The sequence below is a fragment of the Poecilia formosa genome, unplaced genomic scaffold (genome assembly GCF_000485575.1).
Source record: "Poecilia formosa unplaced genomic scaffold, Poecilia_formosa-5.1.2 Scaffold628, whole genome shotgun sequence".
Taxonomy (NCBI): domain Eukaryota; kingdom Metazoa; phylum Chordata; class Actinopteri; order Cyprinodontiformes; family Poeciliidae; genus Poecilia; species Poecilia formosa.
This window is the reverse complement of record NW_006800567.1, coordinates 80775-98665: the sequence shown is the minus strand read 5'-3', so window position 1 is coordinate 98665 and position 17891 is coordinate 80775. Positions and strand designations below refer to the sequence as shown.

Genomic DNA, 17891 nt, shown 5'->3' with positions numbered 1-17891 from the left:
CTGCCGGTTCTGACCCGGTTCCTTCTGCGGGTTTCTAGCAGAGAACAGACAGGTTGCCGGTTTGATTCCTGCATATTTTATTGCTTCTCATTCGGAACCACAAAAGTAGAAACTTTCTCCCAAAAATAAACTCGTTTTCCGGTCGATCCGCTCCGGAGCGTCACAGTCTGGGAGGAAGCAGATCCCGGAGCGTCCGTTCTCAGCTGTTGCATAATCGTTTCATTTTCCTTTTCAAACAGGAAATGATGTCAGAGCCGCTCCAGGATACAACATTCCCAAATCAAACAGAAACAGGGAAAAACGAGATTCATTCAACAAATCAATCACGTCTGGAAAACATTCGGCCAGAACGGAAACGAGCATCAATCAGGATGAGGAGCGGCTCCGCCTCACGCCGCCGCTCCGGCCCAGCAGAACCGACCCGACCGGGTCATCGGCCCACTGCCGGGTGGGAACGCTTCATCGGAATAAATCAGGAATGCATGATTAGAGGAACGAGATATTCCAGGTGTGGAGGTCCGACTGCAGCGGCTAGCCTGTTAGCCCGCTAGCCTGTTAGCCTGAGTTAGCATGTTAGCCTCCTTTAGCCTGCAGACGTTAAAATTGGCTAGTGGGGTTAGCTCCTCCTGCAGGACGGGAGCGGTGGCGCGCCCCGTCACTTCAGCAGGCTCTGCAGCATGGCGGTGGCATAGGTGGGGCGCGCCTGGCGGCTCTCGATGGCGCTGCGCAGGTACTGCACGCCGCCGCAGCGCTCCCAGATCTCCTCGAACTGCCGGGGCAGAATCTCCGCGCCGCGCTTCCGGGACAGACCCGTCTCCTCCAGGCTCAGCTCGCACATCTCCATGTCGTCCTTCCCTGCAGCAGAACCAGAACCATTAGACAAGTGGTTCTTAACCTTTTTTGAGGTACTGAACCCACCAGTTTCATATGTGCACTCACTGAACCCTTCTTTAGTGACAAATAAAATATGATTTTTTTTTTCTCCAAATTCTAGTTGGGTTGCCCACCTAGAGTCTAGTTGGGTCACCCCAAGATCACCAAGTCTTTTTAAAAGGTAGAGTCTCTGAGAACAGTTCTTCAAAATACAGTGAATGTTTTCAGCAAAGTTGAGCTGACTGTCCAGGAACGAGCCAAGATATTTAAAATCTGCCACAGTTTCAACAGGTTGGCCATCGAGAGAAACTGGAACCACTTTAAGGTTTTGTTTAGATCATTTAATTATCTCTACATTCTTAAGAGAAAGAAAAATTAATAATAAATAAAGACTTTGTGGTATTCTGAGTTAGTAATGTAATTAGTTGTGTTACCACCTCCACACCACTAGAGGCAGTAGGAGGCCCGAAAAGATGCGACTAAGGAGCAGATTTAGAAGTTCACCGAAAGCTACAGAATTTGGTAAAAACTGAGAGCTGCCATGAAGTAAATTAAAGACACAAATAGGCCTGTCACAATAACTAATTTTGCTGGACAATTGTCTAAAAAATATTGCGATAAACTATAATATTGTTTCAAGACTTGACACCGATTTAATGGAAATGACTAATAAGGCATGTGATTTCCTGCCATATAGATAGATACACTTTATTTTTAAAAGAACACAACACTGGAACTGATAAAGTAAATAAAGAAAACAACCAAAAACAAAAATAAAATGGATTCTCGGTCTCCATTAACAAAAAACGTACTTGAAACTGCAGTATTTATTTCCACTTTGGCTTTATGTTGTTTATTCAACCAAAAGAGTGCAGATTATGAAGTCTGTATTGCCCTTCAGTAATCAGTATATTTAAATAGAGAAGATGGACACATCCGACCACCTAATGCAATAGTTCACACTACACGATTTTTTGCCCCTATTTTCTCCTTATGACAATCTTGGATCGTTGGCTGATCTAAGATTGTCGCTGTTGTAACCGATCATCCTGCAGTGTGATTTAGATCGTCGTGGCTCCGATCTAAATCAGGGTTTTTCCCGGACTGGGAGCTAAACGGTGAATGTGACAGGTAGCCAATCAGAAAGCCGGATTCTCCTCCTGCTTTCTGAGGAGAAATTATGGAGGGGAATCCCAAACAGCTGACGCGGCGCAACCCGAAGTCCAGCGGACATCGGAGATGATATGTGGAAACAACATTAATATTTATTCAACATTTCAAGAAAGAATATAGAAATGACAAGGAGAGGAGTTGGAGCCAAATTGCTACCGCAGCTGATAAACCCGGTAAGTTTTCAGCTGTTCTTCGTTAACGTGACATAANGAGTCTCTGAGAACAGTTCTTCAAAATATAGTGAATGTTTTCAGCAAAGTTGAGCTGACTGTCCAGGAAAGACCCAAGATATTTAAAATCTGCCACAGTTTCAACAGGTTGGCCATCGAGAGAAACTGGAACCACTTTAAGGTCTTGTTTAGATCATTTAATTATCTCTACATTCTTAAGAGAATGAAAAATTAATAATAAATAAAGACTTTGTGGTATTCTGATTTAGTAATGTAATTATATCAGTTGTGTTACCACCCCACGCCACTAGAGGCAGTAGGAGGCCCGAAAAAGATGCGACTAAGGAGCAGATTTAGAAGTACACCGAAAGGTACAGAATTTGGTAAAATGGCCCGTCACGATAACTAATTTTGCTGGACAATTGTCTAAAAAATGATTGCGTTAAACAATAATATTGTTTCAAGACTTTTGACACTGATTTAATGGAAATGACTAATAATGCATGTGATTTCCTGCCATAGATACACTTTATTTTTAAAAGAACATAACACTGGAACTGATAAACTAAAGAAAACAACCAAAAACAAAAATAAAATGGATTCTCAGTCTCCATTAACAAAAAACGTACTTGAATAAAAACTGCAGTATTTATTTCCACTTTGGCTTTATGTTGTTTATTCAACCAAAAGAGTGCAGATTATGAAGTCTGTATTGCCTTTCAGTAATCACTAGATTTAAATGGAGAAGACGGGCACATCCGACCACCTAATGCAGTAGCTCACACTACACCATTTTTCGCCCCTATTTTCTCCTTATGACAATCTTGGATCGTTGGCCGATCTAAGATTGTCGCTGTTGTAACCGATCATCCTGCAGTGTGATGTAGGTCGTCGTGGCCGCTCCGATCTAAATCAGGGGTTTTCCCCGACTGGGAGCTTAACACTGAATGTGACAGGTAGCCAATCAGAAAGCCGGATTCTCCTCCGTGGTTTCTGAGGGAAAATTATGGAGGGGAATCCCAAACAGCTGACACGGCGCACATCCAGCAGACATCGGAGATGATATGTGGAAACAAGATTAATGTTTATTCAACATTTGGTGCAAAGAATATAGAAATGACAAGAAGAGGAGTTGGAGCCAAATTGCTACTGCAGCTGATGAACCCTGTAAGTTTTCAGCTGTTCTTCGTTAACGTGACATAAGTAGGTTATAATGATTTTCATTCAGTCAGGACTTTACGCTGACTCTAGCCACATGCATCACAGGTAGATTCTAGTAAAGCATTGATTAATGCCTGGTTTTAAAATTAGTTAACTGGACTGTAGCCATTATTTTGTGCCCATGTGACTGGAAACCACACGGCACGAACCCGATCGAACCCGATCGAACCGTTTTACCCAGGATTTCTGTCGGCCGATGTGTCTCTCAGGTTTAGAAAATGGGGCGACAACTGGTGTCGTGTGCGCTGGACATTACACTAAGGAAATGAGGAAGGGCGGGTCAGTGGCCACTGAACCCCTGAGACCGACTCATCGAACCCCCGGGGTTCGATAGAACCCAGGTTAAGAACCACTGCATTAGACAGAACCAGCGGTCCAAACGTCCCTGAGTTCCTATAAAAAGACGAAAAGTCTTTGTTCCTACAGAGATTAAATTCCCTTCTGGAAAACGTAGGACCATCATTTATCTGTAGGACCAGTTCTAGAAATAGGCAACATGGAACCAATAGATGGAAGCCCAGGGTGTCATCTACTGAAGGGGGCGCTGCTGCAGCTACTAGAAACAGAACAGAGCATCTCTGACTGGAGCCGGTCGCTAATTGTAGCTGCTAATCATGCTAGCACGCTTCACTCCATATAAAGGTGCCTCACTTCACCTCTGCTTCAGCTCACCTACCCACAATCCTTTGTTGCATCACCAAGCCCTAACCCCAGAAACCAACGGCAACAAGATGCATAGAAATATTGGCTGGTCAAATCGGCCCAGTTTCATTTACCGATGTTATTATCGATAAATCGCAAATGGCAATCATGAATGCTGCCGTTCACCTGCAGGTCGTGACCCCGTTAGCCCCGCCCACTGACCTGCCACCAGCAGGATGGGATGCTTGTCGGGGTGCAGCTCCATCTGTCGGGCGATCCAGGCGCCGTCGAAGTGCGCGTACCACCAGCCTTTCTTCTGCTGCGGCTCCTTGAACTGCTCCGCCGGCCGAATGAACGGGATGCGGAAGTAACGCTGCTGCCGATTGGCCGACAGGTCCTGCTGCCGCGCTGGGAGGGGCGGGGCCAAGCTCTGCTGGGCTGCTGATTGGACGAGAGACATTAGAGGCAACAGGACATGGAGATGGACCAGAACCAGAACCAACTGGACCGGAACCAGACGGCCCAGTCTATTGGGACCTACAGGGCGCTTTGAGACCCAGAACCAGAAGATCCAGAATATGGAAAAAATCAGAAAAGGTTCTGCAGAACCAGCAGGTCCAAATCCAGCTGGATCAGAACTTCAGTGATGGAGCAGAGTCAAAAACCAGAACCTGAGATCCGTCCAACAGGAGTTTCCCTCCCTGCTGGATCCACTCAGGTTCTGATCGGGTTCTGCTCAATCGCACTTCGTTCTGGACCCAGTGTGGACCGGTACCACCAGAACATCTTCCTCCTTCCTCTATGAAGCAGAGCAACTAGAAGCAGAACCAGCGGTCCCAGTAGGCCCAGTTAGGAGCAGAACCAGCGGAACCAGCAGGTTAGTGGAGATTAGCCGGGTTCTACAGAACTTACGCGTTTCTCTGGCTGCAGACGGAACATCTGAAACACGGAGACACAGGATGAAGACCATTCTGCCTGACCCAAATGGGTCTGACAGGTTCTGGTCCTGACACTGAACCAGAACCTGCAGAAGCTCAGGAGCTTTATTTTGAAAGTCTGACATAAATCCATTTCCTGTTTGGGGCATAAACAAGAAGTTCTGTACATCAGAACTTCCTGTTCAGAACCAGAATCTCTGTGAGGAAACTAGTTGGATCAGAACCTTCAGGTGGCTAGAAGGTTCTGATGTTTCCTGACCAACAGAACCTTCAGCTGAATATCTGAGGAGCTGGTGAAACCAGAACCGGTTCAGAACCAGAATAGAAGCGGCATACCGTATTCCATGACGGAGCGCGGCGCCCGCTGATCCGCCTCGGCGTTCCTCTTCTTGTTCCGGGCCTTCCAGGCGTGGTACACCTTCAGCCGCCGGTGGAACTCCTCCCTGCAGGCCGCCAGCAGCTCGATGTCTGAGGGAGAGGAGGACGGGTCAGGACCCGGTTCTGAACCAGAACCTGCTTCTGTTGGGCCCACCCGCTCAGGGAGGTTCACTGGGTTTCATTTATAATTTATTAACATGACAGATCTGATCCATAATGCACTCTGGACCCAACAGAACCAGCAGACTGGACCCAACAGAACCAGCAGACTGGACCCTCCCTGAAGTTTCATCGTCTCTTCAGCTGCTCACCAACCCTGAGACCGCCTAAACCTCGACCCAAAGAACTCAGTCAGCACCAACCCAATGCTGTTTGGTTCTGACCGTTTAATATTTAAAATTAGATTCTGAAAACTGATCTGAGAGTTTAGTAGCCCCGCCCCTCGGCCAGAAGCCCCGCCCCTCGCCATAAAATCCAGTAACTTCTGGATCTGTGTTGTTCACCACAGGATGTGCTGACGGACCCAGACCCAGAACTAGATCGGAACTTCAACCTGGATCTAAACATGAACCTGGATCCAGATTCTAATCCTAATCCCAGATCCGGGTCACTCACCACAGGATGTGTTGATGGCGTCCCGCAGCTCAGCGTACTTCCACTTGCTCAACTCAAACTTTTTGGCGTTGGCAGCAGCTTTGTTGGCCTGAACCTGCGGCCCTCTGGGATAGGAAGCAGAGACAGGAAACAGGAAGTGAGACGAAGACGTGCAGGTGAGGAGGAGGGGGAACGCCTGAACGCCATAGATCCACCTGAGGAGCCGAGTTCACTGAGAGTTTCCCACTGAAACTGGTTCTTATCACAGTTCTGGTCCAAAGAGAAGTCCAGAGTTCTGGACCAGCAGAAGTTCTAACTGGGTCCAAAAGGTTCTGGCTCTCTACCTGGATATGGACTCAGTCCTCAGCTGCAAGTAACCAGGTGTTTGACTCCGGAACCGGATCTGGATCAAGAACTGGATCTGGACTATCTGCTCCTCAGACCATCTAGTCTCTGGATCAACAATGTGGTCTTCAGGAGCAACACTTGGTGAACCAGAACTCCCAGTGACCTTCCAGTGACCTCCCAGTGAACTCCCAGTGACCTCCCAGTGACCTCCACTCCATCAGGAGCTCAAAGATGGAATCAGAGTCCAGTTCTACAAACAGAACAGGGTTACGGGTCAGAAACACACCAAGTGGAGGAGAGGAGAAAGAACTGCATGCAGTAGAACCAATAGAACCAGTAGAACCCAGTAGAACCAGTAGAACCCAGTAGTACCAATAGAACCCAGTAGAACCAATAGAACCCAGTAGAACCCAGTAGAACCAGTAGAACCCAGTAGAACCAGTAGAACCCAGTAGAACCCAGGGTCCGGTGGACAGAGTGAGCAGAATCCATCTGTGAACCGTCAGCGACTTCTCATGTTGGAAATTCAGGAATTTGATTAATTTTAATTTAAAATTTTGATTTTTGTTGTTGGATCAGAAACCAGAAGATCCATTTTCCCGTCTTCATCCAGCTGTGCAGATCAGCGGAACCACATGGACCGGACCTCTGCTGGTTCTGGACCGGAAAGCTCTGGAAGTACCAGGAAGGGCCCGCTGATGGCGCTGTAATCCATGCCCGACCTGGGTGACCTTTCGGGTCAGACGTTCTGGTGGTTCTGGAGGTGTGAGCAGGAATAAGACCCGAGCAGCAATTCCCAGTTCTCCAAACGTCTGAACTTTCTCCACCAACGGGCCGCAGGTCCAGAACCAGAACCTTCTTCTTCATGGACCGGTTTGGATCAATCAGGATCATCTGGTTCTGATTAGCGATCTGATCCGAATCAGAGAGAGATCGGAGAGATTTGGTTCCGACGGACGGATTTTACCCACCGGGCCAGAAGTTCGGTCATCTCCTTCGCCATTTCCTCCCTGCAAAGCATGATGGGCCGGGTTAGCAGGATGTGGGCGGAGCTTAGACACATTTCAACCCAAGAAGAAGAAACTAGTTTCTGATCTCAATGTGAAATAAAAACCAGAAGAAGAGACCAACAAACTCCCAGTTTACTCAGAAGAACCAGAACCAAAACCAGTTTCTGACCCAGTTCAGGTTTTCAAACTGGTTCTGATCTGGTTCTGGTTCGTACGGACCCGGCCAGATGCCACAAGACACCTGAATGTGTTGCTGTAGGTGCAGCAGGTGTGTGAGAGGAACCTACATGGTGTAGCTCTTCAGCTTGGCGCCGACCTGCAGGCTGGAGAGAGTCAGAGTTAGAGCCGACGAAGAGGAGGTGATCGATCATTGATCCATCAGGTGATCGATCATTGATCCATCAGGTGATCGATCATTGATCCATCAGGTGATCGATCATTGATCCATCAGGTGATCGATCATTGATCTATCAGCTCCAATCAGAGGAGGTCAGACTGGTCACCAGTTGAACCAGTTCCTACTGAAACTGGGCCAGAACCCTTCACTGGTTCCCATTGGCCACCAAGCTGGACCCAGCAGAACCGGATCCATCAGAACCAACCACCAACCACAGCTCAGCTGTCTCTGATGTCAGCCAATGAAGCTTCGGCGGTGGGCGGGGCAGACCTGGTTCTCTGGAAGCCAACCCAATCTTCTTTACTGGGTTCCTTCCAGAATCAGCCCCGGTTCTGACCCGGTTCTGAACTGGAACCAGCTTGTTGAGACAATCAGAACCTGGATTGAAACACAGAGATTCTAACAATTTGTAGCTTATGTTTGGACTGCTCTGGTTCTGGTTCTGAACCGTCTGGAGACTAGAACTGGTGCTGATCAGGTCGGAAAAGGTTCTACTAGGAAGTGAGGATTGTTAGATTGTTACGGCATGCAGGGGTCAAAGGTCAGGGGTCAGAAAGAGCCGGGGTTATCAGAAAGGTTATGTCTGAGGATCTTACGCTGCTCTCTCTGGAGACGATGGAACGGAGGAGCCGTTACTGGAACAGGAGAAGAAGAACATCGTCAAACACCAGAGAAGAAGAACATCGTCAAACACCAGAGAAGAAGAACATCGTCAAACACCAGAGAAGAAGAACATCGTCAAACATGGTGGAACTTCGTCAGTTTCCTCCTGAGCTCAGGAAGAGTTGCCGTTGTTAAGAAAACAGCTAATGCGGATCCAAATAAACCAAGGTCCAGGTTCTGGTTCTGGTTCATTAAGGCCGGAAGGAGAAACTGGACCTCCATCACCCAGAAACAATTGTAAAACTTTATATTCATTTATATATAATCGTTTGGAGATTAATCTGATTTTGTTTCGTCGTACACCAGGAAATAGATTTGTTCAGAGCAGGTCACTGTGAGCTTCCTGAGCCTAGAGGTCAAAGGTTAGGGTACCTGCGCAACCCCGAGTCACTCAGTGTCTCGTCGGGAATCAGCTCCGCCTCGCTCTGGGCGATCCGCATGGCCAGCTCCCGGTCCCTCCGCTCCTGCTCCAGCACCGCCTGCCGTGCCACTTCCTCCTCCCGCTCCGCCTGCAGCTGCAGCTCCAGCTCCGCCTGGGGACGGAATACAATCTGGATTATTTGGTCCAGATTATTTGGTCAGCAGGTGGAACCAGGAACAGCCTGCTTCCTATTTCTGTGGATGTCTATGCACCTCCACCTCCTGCTATAACAGGGTTAGCAGGAGTGCTAGCAGTTAGCAGCTAACAGGGTTAGCAGAAAAGCTAGCAAGAGGCTGCTGTCTGAATGAGATCCAGGTTATAGTAAATATTTTTAAGTGCTGCTGCTCAGGTTGAGCAACGTTGGAGGAACTCGTGTTTCACACATGAACTTCAGCGAACTCATCCAGCGCAGGCATGGAAAAACACCAACCTGAAGCCGCCTCTCCTCTTCCTCCCTCTTCTTCCTTTCCTCCTCTTCCTGCTTCCTCTTTAGCTCCATCTCTGCTTTCCTACAGAGGAACAGACAGAAGGCGAGAGGGAAGTTCATCCATCTCTGCAGAAGTCCTGGGTTCCCGTTCGGAGACGTTCCCTAACGTCCGGATCAACACGCATTGGGGAACCGTCTGGGCTGTGGACGGGGCCGAGAGGATGAGAAACGGTGGACAGAATGTTCTGGGTTTTTACTGAAACGTTATCTTGCCATTTGCTCATGAACTGTGGCTGTTCCAGTAAATTCAGCCGCCACAGCTCCACGCTGCTGTGCTATCAGTTTGGACTGGAAGACATTTGGACAACCAGTCCAGTGACGAAGCCGTTGCCAACATCAGTTATGAACATGCGACTCAAACCGGACACAGCGCCCCCTAATGGTCAGCTTGAACCTCCTCACCCTAGGAATGTCAAGAGTTTCAGAAAAGTCTGACAAGCAACACATGTAACTTTCATTAAAAAAAAAGTAGCAACTTGCTGAGAAACTCGTGAGCTACGCTCGCTAGCCCAAATCCTGACTGTCCACCAGGGGGCGTGTCTGAGTGAGAGTTTTATATCCCTGCGGTACCACCATCCAACCCTAAGAGGGCAGCACTGAAGCAGCGATAGGCCCAATTTTCAGGATTAAATTTAAATGAAAACGTCACAATCTGCACAGAAACCAAGACAGAAGAAGCAATTTACACAACTCATCAGGAGAAATGGTTGATTTGGGGTTTAGTTAGATTCCGATGAAATCAAAACATTTTTATTGAAATTATCACGACTGATAAACTTCGAACCGTCTGCTGACTGATTTTCCCTCCTGACTGCTGCAGATCTGGGATCAGGACGGCTGAAGGTCATTTGCTGGGAAACGTGCAGATGAAGGCTGCATGTCTCAGGCTGCGACCTTCAGCCTGCAGCGCAGGGGGAGCGAGCCATAAAGCTCAGCCTGTCGTCTCTAATGTGTGACATTAGCGAGCGGCGGCTTGTGACGAACACGACGGCTCCCATCAGTCCTGCTAAAGACTCCCAGGCTGCAGCCTGAACGCGCAGCGGGCCGTGACCCGCATGCAGAGCGCCGCCGCCACAGGAGGGGGGGGGCTCCTACCGCTGCCTCTGATCACTGTGGCTCTGGGTCCCGACTCAACAGCGGGTCCGGATCATCAGGCGCCAGGGAGGAACAAGAAGAGGCTCAACCCTTCCAACCAACCCGGATTGTCAGCAGCAGAACTGGGACCGTCTGCCTCAGGGGAACCAGAACCGCCAGCGCAGAGCCGCCTCCACCGCAGCAGGAAATATGATAAAGCTTTTAATAAAGCTTTCCAACATTTCTGAGTTTTTCTGCATCAAAAATTTCGGGTGGACAGGAAAACATTTCTGCCCAGCTGCAGCCTGAACTGATCCAGAGTAATCAGATTACTCCAACATACTGTGGGGCTGCGCTGCGATTGGATGTTCCTACTTACAGGCGGCGCTCCTCCTCCTCCTGCCTGCGGCGCTGCTCTTCCTCCTCCCTCCTCTTCCTCTCGCGCTCCATCTCCTCCTGGATGCGGCGCAGACGCTCGCGTTCTTCCTCCTCCTTCTTCTTGTTCTGCAGGTCCGTCAGCAGCTTCTCCGACCGCTTCACCAGAACCTGGTACTCGTGGTCGATGTCGATGCGGCTCATCACGGTGTTCTGGAAGCAGGCAGAGAGGGTCAGAGGTCAGAGGTCAGGTTCAGAAACTTCAAGCTGAGGATCTGGTTGGTCTACATCTGACTTTATGGTCAGAGTTGCCATGGTAACCACCCTTGTTAAGGCCATCCAATAAGCCGTCACCTTAAAGCGGATGAATATTTATGAGGAGCCGTTACCGTGACAACGCTCAGACGACAAAGTTTGTCCGTACAGCCGTCATTCACGGCACTATGAGCCCAACAGAGCCAGCAGAACGGCCTATTTAAAACCCAGATTCAGCCAGAACATCCGTCATCAACTGTTAGCAGCTGCCAACTACGGCAAACCATCACGCCCAAAAATTGGCTCTATTGCGCCATCTGGTTCAGAAAGGACGGAAGAAAGAAAACTGTATATATACGCATCTATGGATGGGCTCACACAACAACTGGCCCAAAATGTGCTGCCGACCCACCAGAACCACCAGAACCTCACCTTGATCTTCAGCGTCAGGGCGTTGATGGCGTTCTCCAGCTCCTGGGTCTGCTGGCTCATCTCCTGCTTTCCCTCCTTCAGGCCTCCCACCACCTCCGTGAAGCGGCCCATCCTCTTCCTCAGGTTCTGGACCTTCACCAGCCCGTCGATGCTGCAGACACACAACCGGGTCTGTTAGCAGAACCACAGGAACTGGGTCAGCTAGCGGGTCCGTTAGCGGGCCACGCACCATTATTCCAACGCTAATCATTTTGAACAGATTTCTTCTTCTCTACATCGAGTTCAGCTTAAGGTCAAAGTTCACCCAGAAGCGTTCATGACACAAAGAACCGACACGATCCACCAGAACCTCCAACCGCCATGGGTGGGTCCGGCTCCCAGTCTGCTGTTTGAGTCATGAGTCGGAGCGGTTCTGGTTCCGACTATGACCTGATCCGTCCATCACTGCAGAATCCCCTGCAGTCGTCATCGCTCCAGTAATCCCCGACGGCGCCGCTCAGATCCGGTCAGCATGCTGTCAGAGATGATGAAGGAAACGGCGCTCCTCTTCACCCGCGGCGGTCCAAACGGTTCTAATCAGACGGATCGGCGGCCCGGAACTATCGCACGCAGAGAATGCAACAAGCAGAACGCCGGCGCCGGCGAACGACGGATAATGAAGTGGAGGGAGCGTGGCGGTCAGAGAGCTGGAGGAGGAAGCTGCTAACCAACGACAGGAAGCAGAACAGGAAGTGTGACCCACCGAGGCTTGTGCTTCTTCCTGCAGAGCCACATGCGGACCGTCTTCTGCATGGTGATGCAGGCGCCGGTCCGGTACAGGATCTTGTTCTTTACTGTAACAGAACAGACAGGAACCACTTTAACCAGCTGGACCCAAACCGGACACAACACCAGAACCACAGAGAGTGGGAAGTTAAAGGCCAGAGTCCACCAGGTGGAGACATCTAGTGGCTCAGATATGAAACTGCAACAGAGTTAATATGATGAGAGCCGGAAACAAATATAAAAAGATTTTTAAAATCCTGATGCTGCATCAGATGGTGCAGCAACCATCTGGACCAGAACCGGTTGGTTCTGACCAACAGAATCATTGTCTCTTCATTACTGTGAATAATCTCAGCCTGGATCAATGATGGACTGATTAGTATCAGCATTTATAAATCCACAGGTTTCCAGTTTCCTGTCATGATGTGAATCGGGTTCAGTTCTTGAGGTTCTGATCCGATAGCAGGAGGTTGAACCAGAAATGACTGATTGGTGTGGATGGGAGAACGTTGCCGGCAGTAAAGAGGCAACGCTTCAGGAGAAACGATGGAAGGTGAGGTGATGAAGCTGCTTACGCTTGATGACGGACAGAGCGCACCACTGGACCTTCTTCCAGCGGCTGTGGATCAGCCATTTGTTGACCTTCTGGACCAGCGCCGCCAGGTGCTCCGGGTCGGACCTCATGATCTGGTCAAACTCTGCGAACTGGAAACCAGTCAGAACAGTAAGTAACCTCTCTGCTCCCTTTGAGAGCCTGACTGTCACGCTGCTGTCTGATGTTCTGGTCCGTTTTCCCTGGTCCGAGTTGGGCCTCCAGAGCCAACAGGCTCAGTTCTGATTGTCGGATCGGTTAGTCTGGTGCAGAAAGGAAGGAAGGATGTCTCACCTTTCCAGGGCGGAAGAACACTTTGGTGAGGCCGAACTTGTAGTCGTTCTCGTCGAGTCCCAGAGCTTTAAACAAAGCCTACAAACAGAAAAACACAACAAGGTTCTTAAAATCAGCAGAGAAGGCCCGGTTCCGGTCCAGAGCTTCAAGAACTCACCTTACAGAAGAGCCGCGGGTCGAGGCGGGTCAGCTTGGGCGGCATGTACTTCTGGTACATGTTGTAGAGTTCATGGAAAGGAGCTCTGGAGGGAAAGCCGCCCTGCATCAGGTCCAGAACAGACACCATTCCTGCAGAACACGGCCCAGAACAGAACCTCAACATGTCTGTTCGCAATCGGGTTCTTTCCATTTTATTTCCCATGTGACATGAATGACCAGCACCAGAACTACAGCCTGGGGCACTGAGGGAAAGTTCCCTCGGCGGCTCAAGTTTCGGCCCCGTTTTATTTATTTTGTATTTGCCGCCTCTTGGACATATTTCTAAGAAATTGTCTTTTCAGTGTTTGCTGACGATGTGCAGATATACAACAGATTGCTTAACAGCAGTTAGCCAATGGATGAACCAAAAGCTTCTTCACTTGAATCAAAAATAAAACTCAAGTTGTTCAGTTTGGACAAAAGAGCCTCATTAGTCAACCTGCTAAAGTTCTTGGTTCCTTTGCTCCTTTTCTTCTGTTAGAAATCTCAGTGTCATTTTGACAGTTTGAAACCGGATCAGCAGGTGAGCTCTGGCGCTTTTTCCATCTTCTAGCAAAGGTTAAGTCCAGCCTTCATCACAACACGTTTAGACTATGCAACTCATCATGTAACAATGTGGACCAGTCTTCCCTACAGCGTCTCCAAATGATTCAAAATGCCGCAGCGAGACTTTTAACTGGAACCAGAAACCGGAGCACATGACCCCACCATCGGCTTCTCTGCCAGTTCCTTATCGGATTGATTTTAAAATCCTTTTATTGGTTATTAAAACTGTACATGGCTTAGATCCAGATTATCTTCAAGACGTTCTTCATAACCAATAAATTTCTCTTGCATATTCCCAGGCGCTGATCTGTGGAACAACTTGGCCTTTAACATTAGATCTGCTCAAAGTCTGGGACTATTTAAATCACTCCTTAAAACTCTTTATTCTTTAACTTTTCCATAAGGCCTGACAGGGTAATTTACTTGCCCTGTCTATTTTAATTAGTGTTTTATTCTTATGCATTTTATGAATACTGTACAGCACTGTGGAGCAGTGAATATCTGGTTTTAAAGTGTTTTTTAAATAAAATTGACATTTAGGGTCAAGGCGGACCACGACCCGATGGGCTGAGGTCAGAGGTCAGGGCGGGACCACGACCCACTCAGAGGGAGCCTGTGGGGCCTCGCTCTGCGGCGTCAGCCTGTGGCAGCATTTCCAAACTCTGGTCCTCCAGGAACACGGTCCTGTAGCTTTTATATGTTCCCCTGTTTCAACCAGTTAATCAGCCATGTGTTGGAGCAGGGGAATGTCCCTCAGAGGGAGTCACCATCATATTTCCTGAGTTTAATGCAATAGGCTCCGCCCACCAGGCTAGCCTGCCTCTTGATGCAGAGAGTTGAAGGAGCTTCTCTCCTTAAACTCATCAGGAGGTGCTGGTCCAGTTAGCCCTTTAATCTGAAAGTGAAGCAGAGCCTCAATCCTCTCTAGCTGCAGGAGATGAAAATGTTCTCAGGTTCTTGTGGAGAGCAATCTGTGGTCGGCTCTCCTGATTGATGCTAATTAGAGGAGCTTGCACTGTCTTCTTTCCACGCTGAGTCAATTAAAGCCAATCGTCAGCAAACGACCTACTGCCAGAAACAGGAAGGAGCCCCAGCAGTTCGTACCGGAGCACTGCAGCTGGGAGAGGATCTGAGCTCCTTCAAACTGGTGGCTGACCATCTTCAGGTTGGGTTTGATGCAGCGGATGAAGCTGGAGCCCTGAAGGAGAAGCAGATCAGTCAGACCCAGAGAGCAGAACCAGAACCAGCACCCCTGCAGGGGAACATGACTCACTGTGCTGCGCAGCTTGTCCAGGAGAATATTCAGCTGCATCTGCAGGAGAAACAGGAGTTCTGTTATTAAAGCAGACGGTTCATGACCACATCTCTGCTGGATCCAGCAAATTTATTTTCTGGCCTCACGCTGAAGCTGCTTCGGGTCAAACTGGGTCAACATGGTGAAGCGTTTGGTCCACCGAATGGCAACACTAAACTCTGACAGCTGCTATCTGCATCTCACGCACATCAAGGACATGCAACACCTCTCCACAGGATGTGGTTACCATAGAAACACAGGAGCTGACAGGAACCAGAGCCCATCAGGTCAGGGTGGGGGACCGAGCACAGAGGGTCAGAGGTCGTGCTCGGCGTTCGGCTCACCTTGAACTTGTTTCCGACGCTGATGAAGCTGAGCTTCCCGGCCTTCTGCTTGGCGTCTCGGCTGCTGGCGGCGTTCTCAAAGAGCCGGCGGACGAAGCCGTCCTTGGACTCGCTCACCAGGTTCTCCAGGGACATGTGCAGCGCATCGTTGTTCTTCTCCACAAACTGGGTCTGATGAGAGACACGAGGACACGGTCAGACCCTGCAGGGGTCCGACCAGGCAGCCGGACCAGGTTCAGGTGATCCGGACCGGACCAGGCTGCCGGCTCCTCTGCTGAACCCACCGTCTCATAGCACACGGCTCCTGCGAAGTGGCGGATGATGAAACCTTCATCGTCCCGGACGTTCCGGTGAACGGTCAGCTTGGACTTCCTGGGAATCTGCGGCACACAGAGACAAGAGTCATCAGGACATTTTCCCAGAACCGACTGAACTGATTTCATCTACAGATGGTTCCAGTTCAGACTAGAGGATTTACAGTTACATTCAGGTCTTTTATTTTGAAAACGCAAAGTACTTCCTTCACCAGCTGATCATTGGATGTGGAGATAAAAACCTTTTATTATTTCAAGAACCTAAACTCATCTTTAAATGACAACAGCTTCTAGTTGTTTTCTGGCCTCCAAGTCCGTTTTCCTCCTTCGGTCCGGTTGACCGGGTTCTACAGGAACCAGAACATCTGCTCCACCCCCATCCGCTGTGGTTCTTTCTCTCTGCTTTGAGACAAACCAACCTGTTCCCCTCCTGGCCTGTGGGGGCGCTGCACCAAGAACCACTGAAGGAAACGACAGGAAACCTCTGAAGACACTGAGAGCAACTTCCTTCTTCACCAGATGGAAACAAGATGGAGGCGTCAGGTTTTAGTGTTGGAGGATTTCTCTTTAGGCTAAAGACCAGGAGCCATTTTTGCTGCTAGCGCTAGGCTAACATGTTAGCTTTGGTTGTATTTACCCAGAATGCCCTGCGCTGTAGTCCACTTCCTGCTTTTGGAGCGGTATATGGTCCACTTGGCGTTCATATTCAAACCGAACCCAGAACAAAGTTTGGAGGACCAGAGGTCAGAGGTCGTCTAGGGTTCACACCTCACCAACCGAACCAGACTTTCTAGGCAAAGTCCGCTTCGTTCCCTAATGATATTGTGATTTCCATGAGGATCTGTGAGCTGGTAGGGCGGTCTTATTAAGCCATTGGTTCCAGGCTTCAGCTGCAGCAGAGGGACTCACCGTGAGGCGAAAGTGGTTCCTGTGCTTGCTGTGAACCGTGTCAGTGAAGTGCTGGTCGCTGGGCTGAGGCAGGCGGTTCTCCTCGTCCAAGATGTCCAGAATGCCCACCAGCTTGGCCTCCACCAGGTCTGCAGAGACAGAGGAGACGCCCTGATGAAGATGAGGAGGAAGCAGCAGCTGCAGGACATCCAGAAGGACCTACCGATGCAGTCCTGGTTATCGACGTAGTGAACCTCGTTGACCCCCAGCCCCTCCTTCTGGTACAGCTCTTGTTCCTGCAGAGGAAACCAGACCATGAAGGTGAGAGAGACGGCATCCAATCAGGACAGGCGATGCTGCTTCCAGCTTCCTGGTTGCTGCCAGGAGATTGCAGGAAACCAGGACCCAAGCGACTGGGTCTGTTGTCATGGCAGCAGCTCACCTCCTTCAGGATGCGCTCGTTGAAGAACTGCTGCAGCTTCTCGTTGCAGTAGTTGATGCAGAACTGCTCAAAGCTGTTGTGTTCAAAGTATTCTGGAAGACAGAGAGAAGATCAGAGGTCATCTCCTTTGCAACGACCCCTCTTCCTCATTGTGAACTGACCGAAGCCGGCGATGTCCAGCACGCCGATGAAGTTAGCTGAGGAGTCGAAGGGGAAGCACTGGTTGACCCGCGTCACCACATGGTCGAAGAGCCGGCTGTAGGTGGCCTTGGCCAGCGCGTCCCGGGCGTTGTTGGCCTGCTCCACCTTCAGGGGCACCCTGGGGAGACACGGGGTGACCTCTGACCTTTACAGACTTCACTAGGGAGAGAGAGCTGCCCACCTGACCATCAGGTTAGCAACAGCTGCCAGGAACTGAAGCGTGTCAGGGTTGACCACAGATAGAGTCTTTCAGTATAAACCACTGCTGACTGCAGAAGCTAAGAGGAGTCACGCTGTTAATTGTTGGACCAATCAAAAAAGAGGTCAACCTTTGACCTCTGCTCAGATAAGAAAAACCCAAACTGATCTGCTGCAGAAAGAAACCAGACCTCAGCATCACTCATTCACTACGGAATATTCTGTGTCTGCATAGCTAACACAGCTAACATAGGTAGTACAGGAAGCACAGCTAACATAGGTAGTACAGGAAGCACAGCTAACATAGGTAGTACAGGAAGCACAGCTAACATAGGTAGTACAGGAAGCACAGATAACATAGGTA

At 49.5% G+C, this 17891-nt stretch overlaps 1 protein-coding gene across 1 annotated transcript in view; it reads right to left on the bottom strand.

Moving 5' to 3' along the window:
• Positions 1–56: 56 nt before the first annotated feature.
• The window catches only part of myo6a (myosin VIa), a 33515-nt gene continuing 15680 nt past the window's right edge, over positions 57–17891 (bottom strand). The window contains exons 13-35 of the mRNA XM_007541757.2: positions 17290–17447; positions 17129–17220; positions 16910–16982; positions 16708–16835; positions 15769–15864; positions 15485–15655; positions 15120–15158; positions 14951–15044; positions 13260–13390; positions 13103–13180; positions 12792–12921; positions 12194–12284; positions 11452–11602; positions 10769–10977; positions 9259–9337; positions 8780–8940; positions 8341–8379; positions 7635–7670; positions 7309–7347; positions 6011–6114; positions 5354–5485; positions 4302–4517; positions 57–855 (exon numbers count right to left, since the gene is read on the bottom strand). Coding sequence (XP_007541819.1) covers positions 656–855; positions 4302–4517; positions 5354–5485; positions 6011–6114; positions 7309–7347; positions 7635–7670; positions 8341–8379; positions 8780–8940; positions 9259–9337; positions 10769–10977; positions 11452–11602; positions 12194–12284; positions 12792–12921; positions 13103–13180; positions 13260–13390; positions 14951–15044; positions 15120–15158; positions 15485–15655; positions 15769–15864; positions 16708–16835; positions 16910–16982; positions 17129–17220; positions 17290–17447 — 2647 coding nt within the window. The 3' untranslated portion in view covers positions 57–655. The remainder of the gene's footprint in view (positions 856–4301; positions 4518–5353; positions 5486–6010; positions 6115–7308; positions 7348–7634; positions 7671–8340; positions 8380–8779; positions 8941–9258; positions 9338–10768; positions 10978–11451; positions 11603–12193; positions 12285–12791; positions 12922–13102; positions 13181–13259; positions 13391–14950; positions 15045–15119; positions 15159–15484; positions 15656–15768; positions 15865–16707; positions 16836–16909; positions 16983–17128; positions 17221–17289; positions 17448–17891) is intronic.